This window comes from Colias philodice, chromosome 9, assembly GCF_061535455.1.
Source record: "Colias philodice isolate Cphi_HAF_F1 chromosome 9, ilColPhil1 Martin Lab GWU primary, whole genome shotgun sequence".
Taxonomy (NCBI): Eukaryota; Metazoa; Arthropoda; class Insecta; order Lepidoptera; family Pieridae; genus Colias; species Colias philodice.
In genome coordinates this window covers 2402871-2425395 of record NC_143094.1, presented here as the reverse complement: position 1 = coordinate 2425395, position 22525 = coordinate 2402871, and the positions used below count along the sequence as shown (strand labels likewise).

The following is a 22525-nucleotide window of genomic DNA, read 5'->3' as shown; positions in this document are numbered from 1 at the left end:
GGTTATGTTTATTTGATACATTATCACTTTTTGTGTATTAGAAAAAAATATATGTTCTTAATACTTATATATAAAAAAAAGACGGGTTGCACTCCGGGAGTGCCGGCAGAAGTGAAAACTTGATTATTAACGTTGAGCATGTTTGATATCCATCCGTCTTACGCTTTTTCGATCAGGTCACGTGTCCTGACGCGAGTTTAAGATTTTATACCCATTACAGAAAAAGTGCTCAACGCCGCTAAAGAAGTTTTCACTTCAAAAAAAAAAAAAAAGAATGTTATTCAAATCATGAATATAATAATATTATAGTTGTTCAAAATGTGAATCTGCATGTTATTATCAACAATTTAAGTGTAAGATTTATTGTGAATTTTTTTAAGTATTAAATTTGAAGGGTTATTAATATTTTAAAATGTGTACCGTGTAAAATTAATGGTTCACTTTCTCTTACCAAGAAATGTAAAATGAAGCCTTCTTAAAGGCTAACAAAGAAAATTTACTGAAGAAAAATAAAATGTATATTGAGACTATTGAATACAACTGAAAAAGATATAATAAAGGTTAAATTTGATTATTTCTAGTAAAAAAGCAGGTTGCATTATATCTAGTTAACCGAAAAAACATTAATATAACATACCTTAGGATCGCTGAAATCAATATCTTTCTCAACATGCACCCAACCGGTGGGCGCCCACAACGCACTATCCTTTTGAGCGTATGCGTTCTCTGTTCTTTCTTCATTCTTAACTTCAGCCGGAGCTCCTTCGCTCTGACGAATCATTCTGAAACACCAATTAAAAATTAAAACAAACGTATCAAAAATTAAATAATAGTGACCAAAACAAACACTCACCTATTAAGCTCTTCAATGACTTCTTTAGACGTAGCCGCTTCGTGAAAACTCAGCGTATGTTCCTGCTTAACTATAATCGACTCGGGGACTTGATTCGTTGCTTTATTCTTATCTGCTACGGGTATTTTGGATTTCGTCTTATTCGGGGAAGATGGCGGCCTTTTCCCGCCCATTAATGTAGGGATTCGACTCTTTTCCCTTCTCCGTACTTCCTTCCCGTCATTCTTATTGCTTATTATCACAGTTTCAGCTGTAGAAGTGCTGGTCGTATTCGATTCAGTCATTTGAGGGGAACTCGTCTCAGGTGACGAGTTTTCTTCCTCTTCTGGGACGGTTACTAAAGCGACTGTGCTTCGCCGACAAGCGCTTAAAATTTCGTCCATTAGAGATATTTCTGTCTCGCTCGTGTTGGGAAAACTCATTGACTTCGCGAGACACGTTTCTATCTCCCTTTCATTTGGTACTGGCCTGTTTATTATATTTACATTGTTCTCTTTTAAAGGGCAGTTCTCTGGGCGACTAGGTTCAGTTTCCGTTTTGTCGCCTCGTAAACAAGACGCCTGATCGAGATCTGTTATATTGCTTACGTCGATTATTTTGTTGATTTCGTTCTTTCTCTGAACTTTGAGCAAATTGTGTTGGTCTATTTCATTTTCCGCGTTATCCGCTTGCGACATATCAACGTAATAATCTTCAGATTCAGCGTAAGGTTCCTCCCTTTCTATGAACCTTGGCGTTGATTTTGGCTCGGATACTACGTCACAGAATGCAACTTTTGGTCTGTCGTGTATATCACATGAATCATTTTCAGAGAAACTTCCGAATGAGTCAGGCCTTTGCCTGTCATCGGAGACTTCACTGCGGGGGTCGACAGATTCATCGTCGAAGTCAGCAGCGGCATATGGAGGAGGTAATTCTCGTATTTCAGACACAGGACGGGACGACATTGAATCAGACTCCTCTCTATCGCGGCAGTACTTCTGTTGCTCTGCTATGAAGTTCAACACGTTTTGTAGCGCTTGCTCTCTGTCTTGTAACGCCATTGATTGCACGTCATGAATTCTTAAGTGACTATTTTGATCTTGATTCGGCACACTTCTTGAAGAATTCGACGCTAAGCTTTTCGTGCTTTCATATTTAACGAGACGGTAGAAATCTCTCGTGAAATCTAAACCGACGTTTGCACAATCACCATCTTCACTTAAAGCTGTGCTAGATCTTTTTTCAGGAGCATCAGATGCACTCGACCACGATCCACCGGGAGAATGAGTTCCTGAATATTCCCATCTCTTTTCTGAAGTTTCGTTATCATCAGCTATCCTACATTCGTCGATTTCTACAGTTGCGAAACCGCAATCATTCCACAAACAATCACCTACATCTTCTTCTAATTCTAGCGCATCATCTTCTCTTATACTTGGTAGAGTGGATAGAGATATTTGTCCGGGCGTCGTTATTTCGGCGAAAGGCGACTGTCTATCTCTGAGATCTTCGCACGATAGCGACAAGCTCCAGTCTTCTAATTCAGCTCTATCGTATTCTAAGTCAGCTAAATCTCTGTGCCTCTGTTGTAGAGCAGATCTAGCGTCGTCCAGTTCTAACCAGTGTTGAACGTAATCAGAATCGAACTGAGATCCATCTGCTCTTTCATCAGTACTTCCCCAGGAGACTCTTTCTGAGCTTGTAGTGGAAGCGATGGCCGGCCTTCTTAAGGGCCTTTCTGGCGACGGTTTGAGATCTAGAACTAAAACTCCCGAACTAGGGGATGGTGAATCTAGGCAGCTTGTTGGACAGGTGGTACCAGCGAGTAGTTTTAAACACAAATGAGAATCTGAGAAGCTGCGAACAACGTGTTGGAAAGGTAGAACTGGTCGGGAGGGTGGATAACTACCCCGTATGCCAGCAAACGCGACACCAATGGGGAAGTAAATATAGTCTGCTTCAGCTAGCAGTCTGGCGTGGCGGCGCGTCTCCCGCGGGTTGATGGACACGATGGTCTGGTTGTCTGTCTCGTCAGACGCTTCGTTTAGGTCTGGTAGAACTCTGTCTACAGCATGATCACTCTGGCGTGAGGCGTCTGCTTGCACGTCACTAGACATAGTGGAGTAACCTTCGTCTTTGGCGCCGCTTTCTGGAGATTCTGCGCCCGCTTCACATTGCTCGCCCGTTTCTTCTTCCTTTTCTACTGTTGCTTCTGAAATTGTTGAATTCAATTGTTTAGATGAGTCGTAACTTGAAGTCTATCTCAAAGGATTACCAATTTACCAGCAAATAGTTACCAAACAGATATTACAGTATAATAAAATTTCACTTGTTAACTATTATTATGTTCTTAGTGAAAATTTAGTGAAGCAGTATTTTTAGAACTTGCTCGTGATCCAATAATAATAATGTCATAACTACATAATAAGTTAACAATTAAATCAAATAAATCTTTTTTAATAACAGAATGAAGTATAATTTTTGTTAAAATCCTGTAATATAGACAAAAAAATTTGTGACCATTTTACAGCTTCTGAATTGCTTACCTTATTTGCGAGTTTAAAATGACAAATAACATATTAAAATACATGTTCAAATTATCAAACAGTGCTATACCTTTCCCCTTCTCCGCACTGGGCATGCTAAGACTGAGCGTGGCGGGTCGTGTGGGCGCCGCCCACAGCGTGGGGTCCACTGCTGATAACGCACGGGCTAGGTTCGCTGGTGTTACTTCCAGACCCTGGAAAGGATATTTGTATGGAGTTAGAAGTAATTTCTTAACTGGTTAACTGATAGAATAGTGGGCAACCATCATCCATGCTGTGAGTTGCAAGCATCGAGCAGTCAATTTACCCAAAGTCTATACATATAACTTTTACTTCAAGCTGAAGATATTCCTGTAATTTTATCGTTGGAACTTTGTAAATACCTACTCATCTCGTGTCACAATGTTTGTCCTTAATGGACTCCTAAACCACTTAACCGATTATAATAAAATTCGCACACCATGTGCAGTTCGATCCAACTTGAGAGATAGGATAGTACATGTAGGTACCACGGGCGAAGCCGGGGAGGACCACTAGTATTCTATAAATTTAATGCAGTAGTTTTACTCGAAGGACCACTTTTTAAAAATTCATGTAACGTGAAAATCATGTATGAACATTAGAAGCATTATCAAAAGCACATACTAAAACGCTTTCTTGCCTACCTTGAGCTCAGTCCATATATCGGCCAGTATCTGATGTCGCCGCTTGTCGTCCTGACTGAGTGCATGCGGCAGCTGTACTGGAGGAGCGGGCGGCGGCGAGTCGCGGAACGATACTAGCGACCCGCAGGAACCCACGTCTAGATGTACTGGAATTGTATTCGTGAAGAATAGATTTCTTTATAAAGCAAAAAAAAAAGAATAGAGTAGAATATTTCTCAAAAAACAAATCTATACAAAACTTATAAAGCTGAAGAGTTTGTTTGTTTGAACGCGCTAAGGAACTACTGGTCCAATTTGAAAAACTCTTTCGGTGTTAGATAGCCCATTTGAGGATAGGCTATCACGCTAAGACCAATAGGAGCGGAGCAATGCGGGTGAAATCGCGGAGCACAGCTAGTTATACATACACATGAAAAAATTGTTTACCACGAAAAGACATAGATTCAAAGAGTGGTTAGATAGAAAAAACGATACGAACAAAAGCTTCTGAAAGATGTATGATCTTGATAAAAGTTGCAATTTGAACTTTAAACAGTGTCCTGAATAAGTAAAACATGTTTAAAACATACAACCAGATATTTGGTAAATTTTACGGTGAGAATTAATTTATTTGTCCAGTGTATATATGTATGTATAGTGTACCTATGCCAATTGTTTAGACCGTAGTAGGTGTATATTTATATGAGTAGGTGTGTATAGTAGTGTTTATAGTGTAAGTGTAGGAGTATATAATCTCACCTTGCAAATCCCTATTAAGCGGTGTGACAGGCGTGTGCGGTGTAGCGGGAGTGTGTGCGGCCGGCGTGTGCGGCGTTGCCGGCGAGGGGCGCGGCTGCGGGCGGAGTTGCCGCACCAGCAGCGCGCTCAGCGCTCTGTTTTGTGCTTCTAGCTCGCGGATACGGGCTCTCGCGCAACCGAGCTCTTCGCGCACGCTCTGGAAAAGTGATGAACTTGATGATAGAATATGACTAAAAAGTTTAATTTTTATAAAATTGAAATTTTAATGTAATTGCATACGATATACTACAGATCAAATAGGCCAACGACGATAGGAAAGGTAGACGAATAGGTAGAGACTTAGAAGACTACTAGGACTAATTTTGTTCTGGCAGGGTAGATTACGTTGAATGCGTTCGCTGATCACCAAAATATTATCGTGAAAATCGCGATTTACTTTAGAGAAGAATCAAAATTTATGTTGATTTTCCACGATGCGATCTTCCAACTTCATTCTGTTCAAACAACTGAAATTTGAATGTGGTAGTTTGAATTTTGATGATCAATTTCCAATAATTACCGAGATTAGATCAGGATATCGACTGCACAGCACCGGTAACTTTATTACAAGCGAGTGCAAATCAGAAATGCACGTCACGGTGCATATTGCATGTAAATATACTTAAACTTGCAGACGAAATCAATAAAATTACAAAGCGTAACCTTATTTAGCGTACATCGTACGGATAACAAGCTGTTCCAGTGTAAAAATCTTCTCCCCCATACTCATTATCCGTTAAAAGCATCCCTGTCAGTTCCGAAACAAATGCGTATATTTTAATTATACTTCATTAGCCAAATTAAATTCGAGTAGCGTAATTGACGGGAGGTGATTAAAGGGGAGATCCGAGATAGAAGGAATTGTTCTTGGAGTTGCCAGATTCTGTATTAATTAATGTAATGTTGATATTTAAACATTATTTCTTATTGTTAACTGGAAGATGTGGCAAGCTTTTGTTTCTAGAATTAAATCTGTATTAAACACAAGCATTATTAAAATTTTATGAAAGGAATTTCTCCTTGTATAATTGGAAATATTCAAGAGCATCTATTATAAGTGTTGTAGCGTGTTTGAGATATTTTAATCACCTAAGCGTGGCACCTAAGCATGTGTTTATTAATAATATATTTCAACGTCAACGGCGAAATACTGAGAGCCAACCAAAGTAATAGTTAATATTTAATACCACACACATCACGCTTCATAATTAGGTCACACTAAATTACAAAACTCAAGATTCTGTTAAATTGATAACCGTCACCAGCCCAAAAGTGATTACTGTCATTTTGACATTTGATAAATGTTTCCTCTTCAAAGGGAATACGTTGATTAACTTGGATAATATTCACGTGAGCCTCGCGAGTTTATGAAGTAATTAGAGGCAGCGAAAGCTCCTCGGATCGGTATTGAATTATGGAAAGCAATTTGGCTGAGTAAACACACGGCTAACAGATAAATAAGATGTTGGGACAATGACATTTCCCGAATTCGATTGCCATACAAATAATAGAAATGCTTTCGTCAAATATACAGTTGCTAAAACAATTAACGACTCCGATATTTCTACATCATGCACAGAAAAGTGGCTGGTCCTGTCATAAAATATCCTATTCCGTGGCTAGAATATAAAATACGGACACCAAATTTGCGGCGCAGTAAACTATAGTCCTTTCCACCTAAGATGATTTCTGTGACACATCGATTTTTGACACGTGTAGAGATGTCGGTTACTGAAATCGTATCAATTGTTTCCGATAATCGATAATATTCTATATGGAAATGAAATCGATTTGAATAAAGTACCAAAATTAGTTTTTTCGGCATTTCGCCAACAATTAACTAAGGAAGCTTAGCAAACAACAGCAACAAAAAGTCAACAATAACAATTAGTAAAAATAACAGAATACCACGTAAAGTATCAATATAAAAATGCAACTTGTATACAAGGCTGACGTACTCGTACAGACGATTGACTCGATTGACAAACGATCACAAGATGGGCGCCGATTATATGATTTTCCAACTCTATGATTTTTCAACGATCCATTTCATGTACACGAATTGCGTAGGTATTATATTTTTGTGTTATTTTATTTTATTTTTCATAATATTAAACTAAACAATACTGTTTTTGATTTATAAGCTTAAGATGTTTCATTTTTATATTTTTGGTTATAATGCCGCCATAAAATAAAAATATTATGCACTAAAATTATTTTGACTTTTTAAACATAAAATACGTAATTCAGAACACGATGAAGTGTCACAGGAATCATCCTAAATGAAAAGGACTATAAACGCGAACAATTCGTACTGTCATCAAACTGTCAGGAGCACGCGCCGCCATCTTTATCCGAAAAGTTCACGCCAAAACTAAATAACATGGCGGACATTTACGGATTTAAACACAAACATTCACATTATCGGCGAGATTATGCCAAGATTATAGTGGTCGGGCGCTCCGGTGGAATTATTACGGTGCTCGGTAAGGCCGAAGTGTCCCATTTCGTACGATTTATGTGCGAGACTAGCTGTTAGTAATCCGTAAGCGGAGCCTGCCTATAATTATGAGAAAACAATTTTCCAGTACCCATCTAAATACTCTGACCGGATTAAGAGATTCCGTTTCTGGTTTTTTTGCGAAAGAATTAATTCTGTAGCGGTTTTAAGGTACTCGCTATAAATTAAAACGGTATTATCTCTGCTTTGCAGCTTAGTTAGCGCGTAAAGTTGTCGACGTCTTTTTTGGTTAAAAGGTATAAAGAAGGCATTGCAGCTAATATTAAAATATTCTCTTCTATCAAGGCAAGATTCTATTTTGTAGATCGTAAGAAGAAATGTTCATAAACATTTTATAATTTATCTACAATGTATTTCGCTTAGGTACGCTTTAATTTAAATCATAAAGTAAGAATAAAGTTTCAAGGGTTTTATAACGTGCCCTCATAATTCATATATTTAATTACAAACATAATATCTTCAAATCATATAACATATTTCACTACAGAAAACTATGCGTGTATTCTATATCTATATACATATATGTATTAGATAAATATACCTTTTGAGAGAGCAGCGCTCGCACGACTTGTTGCGCAACATCGTCCAACTTTTTCTCATGCTCCCCGACCCCGAGACTGACTGACAGTGCTGACAACTGACCCCGCAGCCGCTCGTTTTCAGCTGACAGCACTGACAACTGACTTTGGTAATGCGCTGCTGACGCCTGAAAAAATAAAAAAAATAATCTCAAAAGATGCACTTTGTCAAATTACGAAAGTATAATCTGATGAACGTGACGTTTACCAAAATGTGTCAGAACCAGATCTTGAAAAATTAAACCGCGCCTAAATAAACAAAACCCTCCTCAAAGATCCTTTGTCTTTTCAGAGGCAGTTCTGAAGTAAAACTGCGTACATAATGTAAAAGTGTCAATTCATCAACACATCACGGATACTGTCAAACAGCTTTCGCATTTAAAAAGTCCCCCAAAAGGGCCTATCATTCGCACTCTTAATTAAACGGGCTCCCGCAGTTAGGGTGAAAAATAAACAACCAGACACGCTTGACCCCTCTGCTTTTTCTTATCTTCTTTATTTAATAGTCTTTGAACGTTACAATGGGTCTACGTTAAATGGGCATCAATGTACACTTCAAAATTAAGTAAAGGTGCTCAAAGGTAAATTTAATTTGGACCTTATATCATTGCACTATAGGTTCAATATTCCTCAAAAAAATCCGTAGTTCAATATTAATAAACAAATATTTGTCATATTTGGCGGTAGTCGTACTGCAACTGTGACAGAAGGCTCTATAATTAATAAAGTAAAGGAAAAAATTGGTTGTCTGTAAAGTCGGTTTACTGACGATAGTTGAACGTGACAACGTCTTAAGGCCGATTGTGTTTCTTTGTCGCTCGTTCCGCGCTCTCGCTTGCACTTACATGGAACGCCTCAGAGCGAGGTAACGCCGCATGAGTCATGTTTTTTCGTGTGTGCAGCTGGCTCAATCAAATTATAAGACGTTGTCACGTCAAAAAATATTCTAGAGCAAAATTAATTTAATTGTTCGTTTTTAAGTTATGCTCCTAATACAACCTTAACAACGTAGTGTTTTATGATGTAAAAGGGATGTAAAATCTAATGCAAATAATAATTGTGTCGCATTAGAAATATGCGACACCGCATTCATAATTTATTTATTGACTTGTTGACACCTAGCTTCATTACTTCAATCGATACGTACTCGAAGTACGTATCAGTACGTATTGAGTGTAGGAATGAAATGTGATAAATTTCGTTATATCATCTGCACATTAACCGACACAAAAACACATCAAAAACTTGAATGTCGAGAAAATCAATTTCCAAATTAAGATATAATGAATTCCTCAGAATTCGTTAATTTCAAAGGCACAACCGCAGCTGCTGTAAGGCAGGCAATTAAACTGGCAATTGGCTGTAGAATTGGTTTTCAATCAATGGAGACGTATTTTACAGGATTCAGACCTTATAGCATTCATCACGGCTTATTAATTAATTTTCATAAATAAACTCGGATATTGGCTGAGCATTTATTGATTTTTGCATTTCTGAGATTTCATATGATGTTTAAATACTGGTAAACAGTAGCTAACTGTGCCGCGCGGATATACTTGCGGACGAACCGCAAATATCAAGTATATCAATAGTGCATTTGTTATTCTGATGTTTAACTATACTATTGTAAAGTTTCATCCAAATCTGTTCAGTAGTTTTTCGAGAAAGAAAACTTCTCACAAAGTTTCGCATTAATAATATTAGTAGGATGTATATAAATGTTTCCGTGTTAAATTTAATCAGTTTCATTTATCCTCAGCATACATATTACCATCATTAGTTCTAGCTCATAATGGATTAATTCTTATAATAAATTACTAAAAGCGTCTACCGCCTGTTTTCCATTTGTATATGTCAACTCTTTCTATGCACACATTAAGTATATCTTCTTCTCTTATATATAAAATTCTCGTGTCACAATGTTAGTCTGCATACTCCTCCAAAACGGGTGGACCGATTCTCATGAAATTTTCTGTGCATATCGGGTAAGTCTGAGAATCGGCCAACATCTATTTTTCATATGTACCACGGGCGAAGCCGGGGCGGACCGCTAGTTCTGTTATAAAAATAAATGAGATTTAATTTTTGTATTAAATTTTGTATGTCTCTGTTTGGTTTATTAACTTGGCCTTATTGGTAATGATACTAATTTTAATGATAATAATCGTCATTTCGATCAATTATGTACTATATACGGCAGCATCAATTTTAAAATTTGTCAAGCACAAATTATGCGTACTTTTATCACAGATTTGTGTAATTATTGTTGTAAATAACATCCCATCAAAAACATCCTGTAAAAAACCCAAGTCTCGCAGCTCAGTCTTTCTACCGTCAAAAGTTGTGAGATCCATGTAATACCAAGTCGGTTAATCTATTTAGTGTCTACTTGAAGGACCTTCTGTCTTAAGTTATTACATAAGTTATTATCATGCCAATATTAAAAATATTTAACGTTTTAAACAAATAGATCGACTTGGACATCGCTTGATTTGATTATTAGTATGTATCACACTACACAGCACGACGGGCCAGCGACCAACAGGAACGAGAGTTTCAATCGCGTGAGGCGCGAGAGACTAAAGAATCTAATATAATATTGTAATATTCATTTTGTTTTCATGCGATGTCCAAGTCGATCTATTTGTTTAAAACGTTAAATATTTTTAATATTGGCATGATAATAACTTATGTAATAACTTAAGACAGAAGGTCCTTCAAGTAGACACTAAATAGATTAACCGACTTGGTATTACATGGATCTCACAACTTTTGACGGTAGAAAGACTGAGCTGCGAGACTTGGGTTTTTTACAGGATGTTTTTGATGGGATCTCACTTCTTTTTGTAGAGCCTTTCTTTTTGATACCACCACCAACCACCAACTGCATAAATAACTTTGTAATCCCATATATTTATATGGGATTACAAAGTTATTGATGCAGTTGGTGTATTTGGAAAACTGGACCGAAATTACAAAATATTTAAGTTTTCCCATGATTAAGACACTAAACTCTATATGTATTCCAAATATGAAGCTTCTAAGTCTGCTAGAAGTGCCTTGGACTTTTGATGATCGGTGAGTCAGTGAGTGACAAAATTTAGAAACTTTAACAAGTTGTCATTCTTAAACTACTGGTTCAAATTGACTGAAATTTTAAATATTCCGTGTTTATACAATGCCGGATTAGTTACTGAAGATTCAGGTTTCTTGCTTTATCCACAACCGAATTATAGGGGGTCGAAAAAGGCCCGAATTGCTTCGAGAAAAGGATGGTACGGCCGTGCCGCTTTTTTTTTGCTCGACTTGGCGGGGGCACTGCCGTGCCCCCAGATAATAGATATATAATTATAAAAGTAATTTTGTAGAGATTTGTATCCGATTCATTACGACGACTTTAAATCTACACAACTTTCTTATTGTCAATGATCAAAACCTACACATCGTTTCCAACTCTTATTCCACAGTTCAAACTGGAATCAGATTTAATCATCCCAAAACTGAGCGTAACGTAATCTCATTAACATTAACACGGCAAAGTTGCAAGTTCATAAGATTAATGGCGGCGGTATCCAACTCGATTGTTCCTCGGAGTGATTGGATACATAATCATTGCTAAACACTTGAGCAATTAGTCTATTAATAGTGTTAGGTTTTATGTAAATGGGGTTTCTATGATGAGTGTTTTAATTTTTGATCCTTATATAAAGTTAGGGTATTAGAGTATCGTGCATATTATGTTCTGCCATCATTTTGTAATAATTGTCATGCTTGTAATCACTACATAGTATAAAACAAAGTCGCTTTCTCTGTCACTATGTCCCTTTGTATGCTTAAATCTTTAAAACTACGCAACGGATTTTGATGCGGTTTTTTTAATAGATAGAGTGATTCAAGAGGAAGGTTTTAGTATATAATTTATTAGGTTTTAGACAAAGTGGGCGAAGCCGCGGGCGAAGCTAGTATTGTAATTAATTCTCTTTCAAAGGTATGTATACCTTAAAGTGTTGTGGTTTACCTATATATTTTTAAAGAGTAATGTCAAGGAAATTTACTTACTTATTTTATGTAGGCGGAAAACAGAATATTAATTAAATAGGATTTTATTATATTCTATCCAATATTTTCAATGCTATGTATTAAGTGTCTATGCTAACATATAGATAAAACTACATAAAAGAAGAGAATGTCCGAAAATAAGTAAGAACGAAAGTGGAATATTTGAATAATCAAATCCAATATTCATAAAAGAAAGACTGTAATTTGATTGGAAACGCTTTATTGGAAGTAAGCTATCCAAAATAATTGCTGATTCGACGCATTCGAGTGGAATAGAGATTAAACTCTAACGAAGCGGACGTTTATTAAAAAATTATTAATTTGTGTGCATAATGCCACTGTTTATGCAATAGTTGCATAATTCAATCTGCCCTGAGTCGCTTGTGGATAATAGCTATCTCTGGCGCGTTTCCATTGTTTGATGAACGTGACTACAGCTTGACGAAGACAGAAGAAAATGTACTAAAACTTCGGTCGAAATATCTACCGTTTTGAAACTATGAAACTAGCGGCAGCTCTATTTTTAACACGCTTTTATTAGCTTCATTCTATCTCTTTATTAAAGTTTTGGTTTGAAAATGTATTGTCAAACTATTGAGATCTTTGAGAGATATGTATGTTAATTGAAAAAAAAAGTATTATTTATGTTGAAGCAATTTTTACTTTCCTTTTGTAAACCTAACAGACAATGGTGAATTGAAATTGCCGTAAAAAGAAGTCGGTTAACGAAACTATTCCTTCAAAACACTTTCTTTGTTACCCCTAATGTTTAAACAAAATAATCGTGTCGTATCAAACAACGGGCACTCTCTAATTGGTTTCGTTAGCGGACTATGGGGGTATCTGGAGTCTGCGGTAACTCAATTACGAAGATGCCTCTGCTCGTACAATGATTACCAGCTGACTGACTTTTGGCGGATTTAAAAACGTTTTATGCTTTTTATAGGGGCTTTATGGTTTGACTTGTGTGGTAGAACTATAGGAATACATACAAAACTGTACTAATTTAATAAACAAAAATGTTTGTCTGCCCGTCCTTCGTGTCAGCATAGATGTTACGTGCCACAAGTGAAAAATACCAGCCAGTTGATGTTTTCTGTTAATAAGGTACCTAATCAAACAGGAAAATCGTTTTTTTGACGTGACAACGTCTTATAATTTGATTGAGCCGGCTGCACGCACGAAAAAACATGACTCATGCGGCGTTACCTCGCTCTGAGGCGTTCCATGTAAGGCTTGAAGAGCAAGCGAGAGCGCGGAACGAGCGTCAAAGAAGCACAATCGGACGTTGTCACTTTCAACTATCGTCAGTAAACCGACTTTACAGACAACCAATTTTTTATATTAAATAAAGAAAGTTATGTAACATTTAATATTGAGTAGTATAATAAGTATATTTATATTTTCCAGTTAAGAAAAAACAGCTACATGTCTTTGTAGCTCCCTTAGGTCCTCATTGTAATTCTACAAAAATAACATTTTAGCACAATCATACGATGATAAAACCAAATCCGTTGCCATGGTAACCCTACTTCTAGCATGTTCTACAAAAAGCTGCTCCGTTAGCAGTTTACAATGCAGGCGATTTCAGATATTATGCAACAAGGAAGTTTCAATTTGCAATTTAGCTGCTGATTTAGGATTTACCCGTTTTCTGAAGGCTTTTGTGAAGGAAAATCTTTTCTAAAATGTATTTTGTATAGGAATGTATTTGTAAGTTTTTTTTGGCATTACTCGTAACCTACTTTTCAAAATGATTTATAAATGACTACAATTTTAATTAATAAAGCAAATTCATAATCGTAATTTGTCTTAATCACTTTTAAAAATCGATAAAAATTAATTAACCATAAGAGCTGTATTAAAATAATAATGCTAAATTTTGCTGCGTCTCATTTAGTAATTTAAAATATTTAACAAAATCTTATTGTTATCTGTAGCAAAACTATGTCTGTATTTATTGTGTAAACTACATATTTAACTATTATGTATAATGTATATACTAAAACCCTTAATAATACGAAGCAATATTTTCTAACATACGTATTGATTTTATATCGTTCAATTTTCTAAAACTGTTTGTAAATAACATAACCGTACAAACGTCAAACACAATTAGTGCGTGTGTATTTGAGATCGGGGCAAAGCCGGGGGCTGAAACGATGCACCCTAGTGCTGACCGTTGCTAGTGCTGTGCTGCTAAGTATCGATAATTGATTGAATAATTAATTAATGCTTGGTTAATTGTGAAAAAATTAAACTGTAAATTGAAGTATTCTTAATTGAGTCACTATATCGTATCTACATGTCCACTGAAAAATTATTCCTTTTCATTGATAAAATTTATGAAATATTTGTCAGGTATAACCAAATTTACCATACCTTGATCACAAGACCCACAGTATCTAATTATTTTTGCCTCCACGGCGAATAGTGAAACTTTACCATGAAATGTATACCTACTACGAAATTTTCAGCAACAGCTGTCTGCTTATACGTAGGTATTCTTCAAATCGTAATTTCATACGTACTCTACATCGTAATTATTTTTACAAGAGTTAAATCAGCCTAAATGATTTTTTACAATATTAAATCACCGCTAATCCATACATATCGATAAAAGCGCATCCCTATTCCGGCACTGCGCCCTTGCACTTCGGAAGGGTAAAGTTGAATTATTGTTTAGAGGCGCGAGGGGGCGCTTTTAAAACGGGAAACCCCAGTCATTGTGCATAGCCGATTTACCGCTTTCCGCCATTTTAATGTCCTTACATCGCTGTTATGGCTCCTCTGTGTGAGTGCATGTGCCGCAAGATAAAATATTCAGCGTTTTGACGATTTAGAATATTCTGGAAATCCAGGTATCGCTCTAGGTATATGTTTTTCTTTTCCTTTTTTTGCGAGAGAGTAAATAAAATATTCGCTGTTACAATACCTATGTTAAAAATGTTTTTGTATCAGATATTTGAACACATACAACATCAGGTAAATAATATAGATATTAACTACTTAATAGTAGACATTATGATTGGATTCCGCTCCCGCTTGTACCTTGTAACACATTCATAATTTTACCGTGTCTATATCAATACGTGTGTGTGTGTCAGTAACGATTTGTAGACTGAACTACAGTTCCGGGAACCACGTTTTGTGTTAAAGGGCAGTGATGGTACCTTTTAGGGGTTGAATTTTTCAGTACTAGAGTGCCTCTTATCTTGCCTGTTTTAGAAGCTGAGGCTTGTGATTGTCATTGTAACGCTATTGTGAAAGCTTTGGAAGTGGTAATTATTTTGGTTTTAGTTGAAGTGTAAGATTTTTGGTACGTGATGAAGTATTTGAAAGTTACATCTGCTGTAGCATTTACCAATTTATTAGGGTAAGATTATGCAGAATATTATTTTAAGGGAACAGTAAAATGGATAATATTTCATTATGTTCTTGTAAAAGTGAATTACCTTTCTAAATTGTAATACTTCAAAGTCTTCCATTAAACTGAGTAAAATCAAACAAGACGTAACGTGATAAGGAAAACGTCAAAAAAGAAATTCATTTTAGCGGAGCGCTCAGAAATATCAGATAGAAACTTCGAAATATTCAAGTGCCCGACGAAATATTAACTCGCAAATTGTTCACAAAATATTCTAAGCCATCAAATTAAAAAATTCAAGGAAGATTCTGTTACGAGCATTCACCCATTTTATGTTGACACCCCGTTGCCATCTTTTAACAAGTGTGATAGACATTTTGAGGGGTCTTGTGAATCTGGTAAAACAGGCATTGGGAAACAGGAATCATGAACAAATATCCGAAATATTTCATTAAACTGGACTGTTTTGTCTGCTCCCCTTCAATATGCATGTTTGAATACGTTATTCGAAAACTTTGTATGCTCACTGCGTTTGCCTTTTGATGCGGAGGGTCTTTAATGATGTCCAGAGGACAATATATCTCAATTACTCTATCGTGGGTATCATTTAAATTAAATGCGGCTTCATTTTAGATAAAAGCAAATTGTAATTTGCAAAAAATATTGCAAAGTATTCACCTTATAGGTATCTCGTATGAACATACTTGAAGGTGTTTGAAACGTATTTGAAGATGCTGCAATAGATTTTCATTAATTCTATTTTCTTTTATTATCGCTACCAAAAGTTTGAAAATATAACAGCGTTTTAATCTGACATCAGTGTTAACCACTGAGAGAGCGAGATGGTTAAAATTCCTAATGTGAACACCAAAAATGAGTGGAATGTTTTGTATTTAGCCCGTTATTATTTCAATTCTGTCATTTCAACATTTATTCTGCTATCAGTACCTAACAATATTTGAATTTCAATAAAATTCACGATTCACCGCTATCTGGTCATTCCCCCGTCATTCCTATCAATTTTGATTTTTCCGTTTCCCCACCTGCCTTACAGCCGTCTATTGTGTGCCCCTCTTTAATATATTCTAAATATTTTCTATTGTCAGTCTCCTGGGCGACGTCTTTTGTAACTGATATATTATCATTGTTGAAGGAATATTGAAATTCGCATGAAACTTTTCATACAATTTTATCAGAATACTCCAGACGTCTTATGTTGTGAGGTTGAGCATTGTTCATTTTTGGTATAAAATTATTTTTTGATGAAAAATCCATAAGAAGTTTCGGCTTTGTGTCTTACCAAGTTGGTAGCAATCTGTTATGTTGTAGATAAACAAGTTATATAAATACGCTGGCTTAGAAGGTAAAAACACAAAAAGTTCATTCATGTGTTCTGTTGTCCTTATATTTTCCCAACTAAAACATCTAACAAACCTAACACGACCAAACAAATCTATCTGTTTGTCCACACATTATCCCTACCACTCAATCAGGCTCACAAACCAAACAGACCACACTCATAAGAACCAGCCACTAATTACGCAAAAACATTATCCCCTCTCAAACACACTCCGCCATTAATAATCCTTCAAAGAACGTCCAGGGGGCCACTATTATATTATCATGAATGTGGGAAAGTGATGGCGCTAGACAGCTTATATAGCGCTGTCTTTTTTCCACACTGGAAATAATACTGCTTTAAGACATCATGTTAGGGAGCAGTATAGACCGACCAAACTAATAGACCTCTCCACCCTCCTTTATTTCCTAAAACGACTATAGTTTTAAAGGAAGCTATCTATTTTGGGGGATCAAGTGACACTGGTTATGTGGTACTTTCGCAAATTAATTCCTATCTGCAGTGGCAGATATAATCCAAAAATAATCGCCTGTCCCCTCTATGCGATAAATGCTCTTTAATGCCGTTAAACGACTGCCCAAATTTGTCTTGCTCATGCCGTTTTGACATGTTTTGAGTTAGTAGTTCAAATGAAAACCTTATTCATTAATCTAATACTCTTTCGAAGGTTTTTTAGTGTTTCTTTTTAAAACTATTGTGTATAAGTACTAAGACTTCTTTGATTAGTTAAATATAATGCATACTGTTTGCATTAAAATATAACAATTGTTCATTTTACTAAGTGTTTTAATGTATTTTTTGTATTGATTCTGTTCAATAGAATTCATACACCAGTTATTTGATAACGTCAATCACGTTTTGCACCGACGCGACGCATACAAGATGCCGGCAATACTGTCCAAAAATATCAAATAAACAAATAAATATAAAACTCACCTCCAGCGCTGAAGATAAAGACGCTTTCTCTTGCTTCAAAGTTTCCACTCGATTCTTGTGTTGAAGCAGCGAGCGTACCGTTTCTTCCATTCTGTAACAATGAATAAATGAATGAATTAAAACATTTTATTTGCATCAAAAGAAAACAATACAACGGACACAACAACTTAACACAACACACAGCATATTATAAGGTAAATGTTAAAAATATTTAATGACGATTCGAATTTCCTTCTAAAATAAGTCTAATTGAATAAATAAATGTTTGAGTTTTGAGTTTGAGTTTGAGTATAGGTGTTATTGTTAAAAGAGCGATCTCTTCTAGCAGAATTAGATCGAGATTATAGATTTATGTTTTATAAAGACTGAAGCATCAGAACAATTCAACGTATTTATGTTTTAAACAACAACTTGTTTCTTCAATTCAATGTTATAAGGACGTTTAAATACATAATGGGAAGATAATACTTGCTATTGCTACTGAAGAATCGTTTGGTTTATATTACGGGTTGGTACCTTTTTACTTTCTGCATTATTGTTGGTAGCACCAACTTTGTATGAAATAACTGGGCAAGTAAGGGAGTAATTTTAAATACATGACTAACAAAACATTGCTCACAAAAACAAATAGATTTCAAGATTTTGATTGTTTTATAAGTTTCAGCACGCTTATCCCGCGACATTTCTTACCTCAAATTAAACGTTTCACAAACACAGTTTAAACGAGTCACTCTTAATGAACATCTTCTAAAGTCAACGAAGTAATTTTATTCAACGCTTTCCTCATAATAACTTCGTAATCCAGAGTGATAACCGTAATAAGCTCGGGAACAAAACAAAGAAGGCCAATCTTCTAAATCGTACTTCATTTCGGTCGTGGATCAAAGTCGCGCTATAATCTTGTATTTGCATATAGTATTTTTAAAGACACAGTATACAAACACGTAGTGCAAATAAGATAGGTACCTTAATCACAGAATATATTATAATAGGGCCTTAATGTTGAAGTTTGAAAATGTCAATTGTCCGTATTTATGCAAAATGGAACCACTCGACAAATTTTGTTTTTTGCTTTTATTGAAGAATACTCATCCAAAAGTGGTCTAAATTCTTATACAAACAAGAACCACATGATTTTTACGTTGGAAACAAGGTATACTAAAAGCAGAAAGGAACCACCAGCAACAACGAATAATTACATATTAAGCAAAACCGAACCACAGCACCACGGGACTGCTTTGTTCAAACAAATAAACGATATTACTATCATGTCATTTTATACAAAACAGATCCACACCTACTTGGTACCATTATACATTACACATATTTCTATTAATAACAATTATTTTTAATACACAAAATGGAACCAGGTTTCTGTGGTATGGTTATGCGTAAAATAAATACATAATTTAATTGTAATTTTTTATTGCAAAATAAAACCACAAGCATTCGGTTCTATTATGCATAAATAAATATTGTAAAACATTCTGAAACCCATCATCGCTATATGGAACCAAATGCCTTGACTTGTTACAATGCTTCTCATCTTTAAACAACGTATTTCATTACTTAAGTGCAAAACTCCAATTTTTTAAGTAAAACGTCGAACATCTGTCAATATAGGTGACATTCAGCGAAGTAGTTCGAATACGTGACGGTGTTTTTTTCCTCCGCGAAGTAAGTTCTATTGTTTTTGTTAATTACCTTTAAAATTAAATGTGAAAATGTTTAGTAATAAATAAATAAGCAAGCAATGGGTAAGAAAAGCATTGGAGACGAACACCGAAGATAATAATGAAGATACAACGGGTAAGTAGTTTTATTTAATGCATTTAAGTACTTATTGAATCTGAGATGCAGGTACGCTTTATCCACTTTTGATTCATTCCCGATTGTGGTGTGATTTTAAGAAGATAGTTCATTAAGTAAGTACAAGAGGAATCCTCTGTGGATTTACGTATTTTAACGACAATGTCGTTGTTCACGAAGGCGCGGCGAGTCGAATTAAGAGTCATTTTGTTACGATTCATCTGTCATTGTGAGATGAAACTACTAAAGTCTAAACCCTGTTTTAAAAATAACTGTCGATGATCTAGGTACCTACCTACTATTTTGGTAAAATACGTTTAGATGTATTTCTGATGCCGCTGTAACAACAAATACTAAAAAACAGAATAAAAAAAGACGTGTGGCACTCGGGGACTGCCGCGGTAAAGCTATTGCATAACATGCCTTCAAGCCACACCTCCGAGCCCGTCGGAGTGAGGTTTTTTCGTTACGGAATTTCTCGATTCAGCCCCCGCGCTCAAGGCCCGATATAGAAGCTATGCAATAGCTTAATAAATATTTAAGAAGCTCCCATACAATAAGCCGTGATTTTTTTAGATAATGGTACGGAACTCTTCGTTGCGCGAGTCCGACTCGCACTTAGCCAGTTTTTTGTACATGGCGCATGTACATACAACATACTTAGTCGTCTAGTAGGGACACGGCTTTATAAGAACTAATAATATTTTGCTGTCGCCATATACCTACCCACGTATAAAAGCCACGCGGCTTTATTGTTTTGATTTAAAGCTTTTTTTCTTTTTATTACAGAAGATAACGAAGAACCTTATACGTCGCTGCCTCTGGAGAAGCTTTCTTCACCTTCTAGCGATATTCAGTCCATATTACATCTCATTCCACAAGATGCACAGTTTTTATAACGGTCTCATTAGTGATGATGCAATAGAAGACCACATAGATGGACTAGAAACGGTGGATTTCGAAATCCAATTTGATGATAACGTCGAATAAACGTCCTATATAAGTATTATTTTATATATTTTATTAATTAAAGCTTTAATTACGATATTATAAATACATAGTTTCATTTATATCATTAAATCCCTGGGATGTGGTTCCTTTTTGTATAAGAGAAAACCTATCAATTGATAAATGTTAAAAGGAACCACATGCACATTTTCTTAATTATCTAGAAAGTTTAAGAATATTCAGAGCAAATTTATATACACATACTTAAATAAGTAATTTATCAATGAATTTAAATAAAATAAATTTTAATTTTACTTCATCTGACAGAGCTGCAAATGTTTTTGTAAATCCTTTAATATCTCGAAAGTGCGTTTTTGCTGGGTGGTTCCTTTTTGCTTAAATACGGACAATTGAAAAAAGGCGGGAAATTTGTTTTTTTTTTTGGAATAATGAGGGCATTAAAGTTTTTATGGCAGTATATTTTTTTTTATCTGTGGTACTTGTGCATAATTTCTATCTTGTCTATCTCTTCTATCTCCTTTAATTTAAATTAAATAATATCATTATTTTTAGATTACGTAAAACAGATTTGTTGTGTGGAAATTGTAATTTCTTATTAACTTAAATCCTCGTTCTTCTAAAATCTTATTCCTTAAACCTTTGCGTTATCTAACTTTAATTATTTTTGGAACGAAGAGACAAACGAGGAACACTGTAAGAAATTGTTTTGGAAGTACTAAGCGAGATTCATGTTTCATGTAATTACTTTGCAAAAATAACATTAGGTATTTTTTGAACTTATATTATCATATTTTCAAACTCGTATTCGTTTTATAAAAATTCAGTTGAGTTAGGGAATTCGTGGTGGGCCATAGAGTTTATATAGCGTATTATTATTGTTGATTTCTTTTTATAACTAACAAATAAATAAATGAAATTGAAAATAAATAATTCTACCAATACTGCCGTAAATCGTCAACGTTCAGAAACGCGAACATAATTCCTTTCCCTGTCAAAAAAATCAATGGAAATCACTCGCCAACGTTCACAGATGCAAAATCATAATTCACCAGGCTGAGTCTCGAGACGCATCGAATGAATTAACTTTTCCAATAAACCCGAATGGAATTCCTCAGCTGTAACATTCTGACGTCGTTTTCCGTTTTCTGTAACTCCCAACGATCCTCATTGTTGAAAACCTTTTTTGAATTCTGACAGCTTGCGTAAATGCGTAGGTATATTTTTTAAAAGCGGGCCATTTGAAATTAGAATGTTTTTGTGATTACGATTTTTTTGTTATGTGCCAATGTTTGTGTTGAAAGATTATATTTTCGTGCTTACCTAAGAAATATCTACATGGCTAAGCTACATGGTAACGTGGCCGTGGTGGCCAAGGATGATAAAAAAAAAAAAAGTAATGATGATAGAAAAAGTCTATAGAATCAAAGACCGCCATAACATTTTAATGAAACAATACAATCCATGGGCTCGTACATAATTTTCACTTTGCATTCGCGTATTTCCCATGCGTAAAATCTAGAAAACAAATTTGTTATTACGCGGGTCGATCACCGAAGTTTTGGCGTCCGCGGGCTTATTACGAACTAGCTGTTGCCCGCGACTTCGTCCGCGATTACGTCGTTTTAGGTCATTCGTCGTTTAAAAAAAATACGTGACACTTTATTTTTGAATGTTCTTAATTGTCTCTTATAAAATTTAACTACATTAAAATTGAACACTCTGAAAATCTTAAAATCGGAGAAAATTGAAAATCTGAGGAAAACATGAAGGAATGTGATTTAAATTCTACATTACTTAGTATTTCAAATAATAATCTAAATTAAATGTAGATTAACAGTTTGAGCGCACCATTATAGAATATGTACCTAAGTATTAAATTACGTTAGTTTACATAGTAACAAAACAAAAACACGATGACTTTCTTTCGCGCTCGGTACCACAAACTAAGCATGTTAATGGTACGTGGCCCGCGTCACTTGACCCCCCGCGAGTTCCCCTCCTTTGCTATGCGAAAATATGCGAAAAATTGTAATACTGTGGCCTGGGCGTTATACACGCCCAGGGAGTTCCTGAGTGCCGATAGACGTCCGTCTATCGGCATTT

The 22525-nt window shown here is 35.5% G+C and overlaps 1 protein-coding gene and 1 long non-coding RNA gene across 5 annotated transcripts in view; one reads left to right on the top strand and one right to left on the bottom strand.

Moving 5' to 3' along the window:
* LOC149485663 (uncharacterized) overlaps positions 1–22525 on the bottom strand; it is a 361945-nt gene that overhangs the window by 5123 nt on the left and 334297 nt on the right. For all 4 annotated transcript variants that reach the window (XM_089698915.1, XM_089698914.1, XM_089698916.1 and 1 more), the window contains exons 5-11: positions 17645–17735; positions 7886–8050; positions 4785–4980; positions 4047–4192; positions 3452–3575; positions 854–3047; positions 638–782 (exon numbers count right to left, since the gene is read on the bottom strand). In XM_089698915.1, the coding sequence (XP_089555041.1) occupies positions 638–782; positions 854–3047; positions 3452–3575; positions 4047–4192; positions 4785–4980; positions 7886–8050; positions 17645–17735 (3061 nt within the window). The remainder of the gene's footprint in view (positions 1–637; positions 783–853; positions 3048–3451; positions 3576–4046; positions 4193–4784; positions 4981–7885; positions 8051–17644; positions 17736–22525) is intronic.
* Positions 18662–20757, top strand: LOC149485672 (uncharacterized). The gene is made up of 2 exons (XR_016316051.1): positions 18662–19453; positions 20243–20757. It is a non-coding gene; the product is annotated as an uncharacterized LOC149485672 (long non-coding RNA).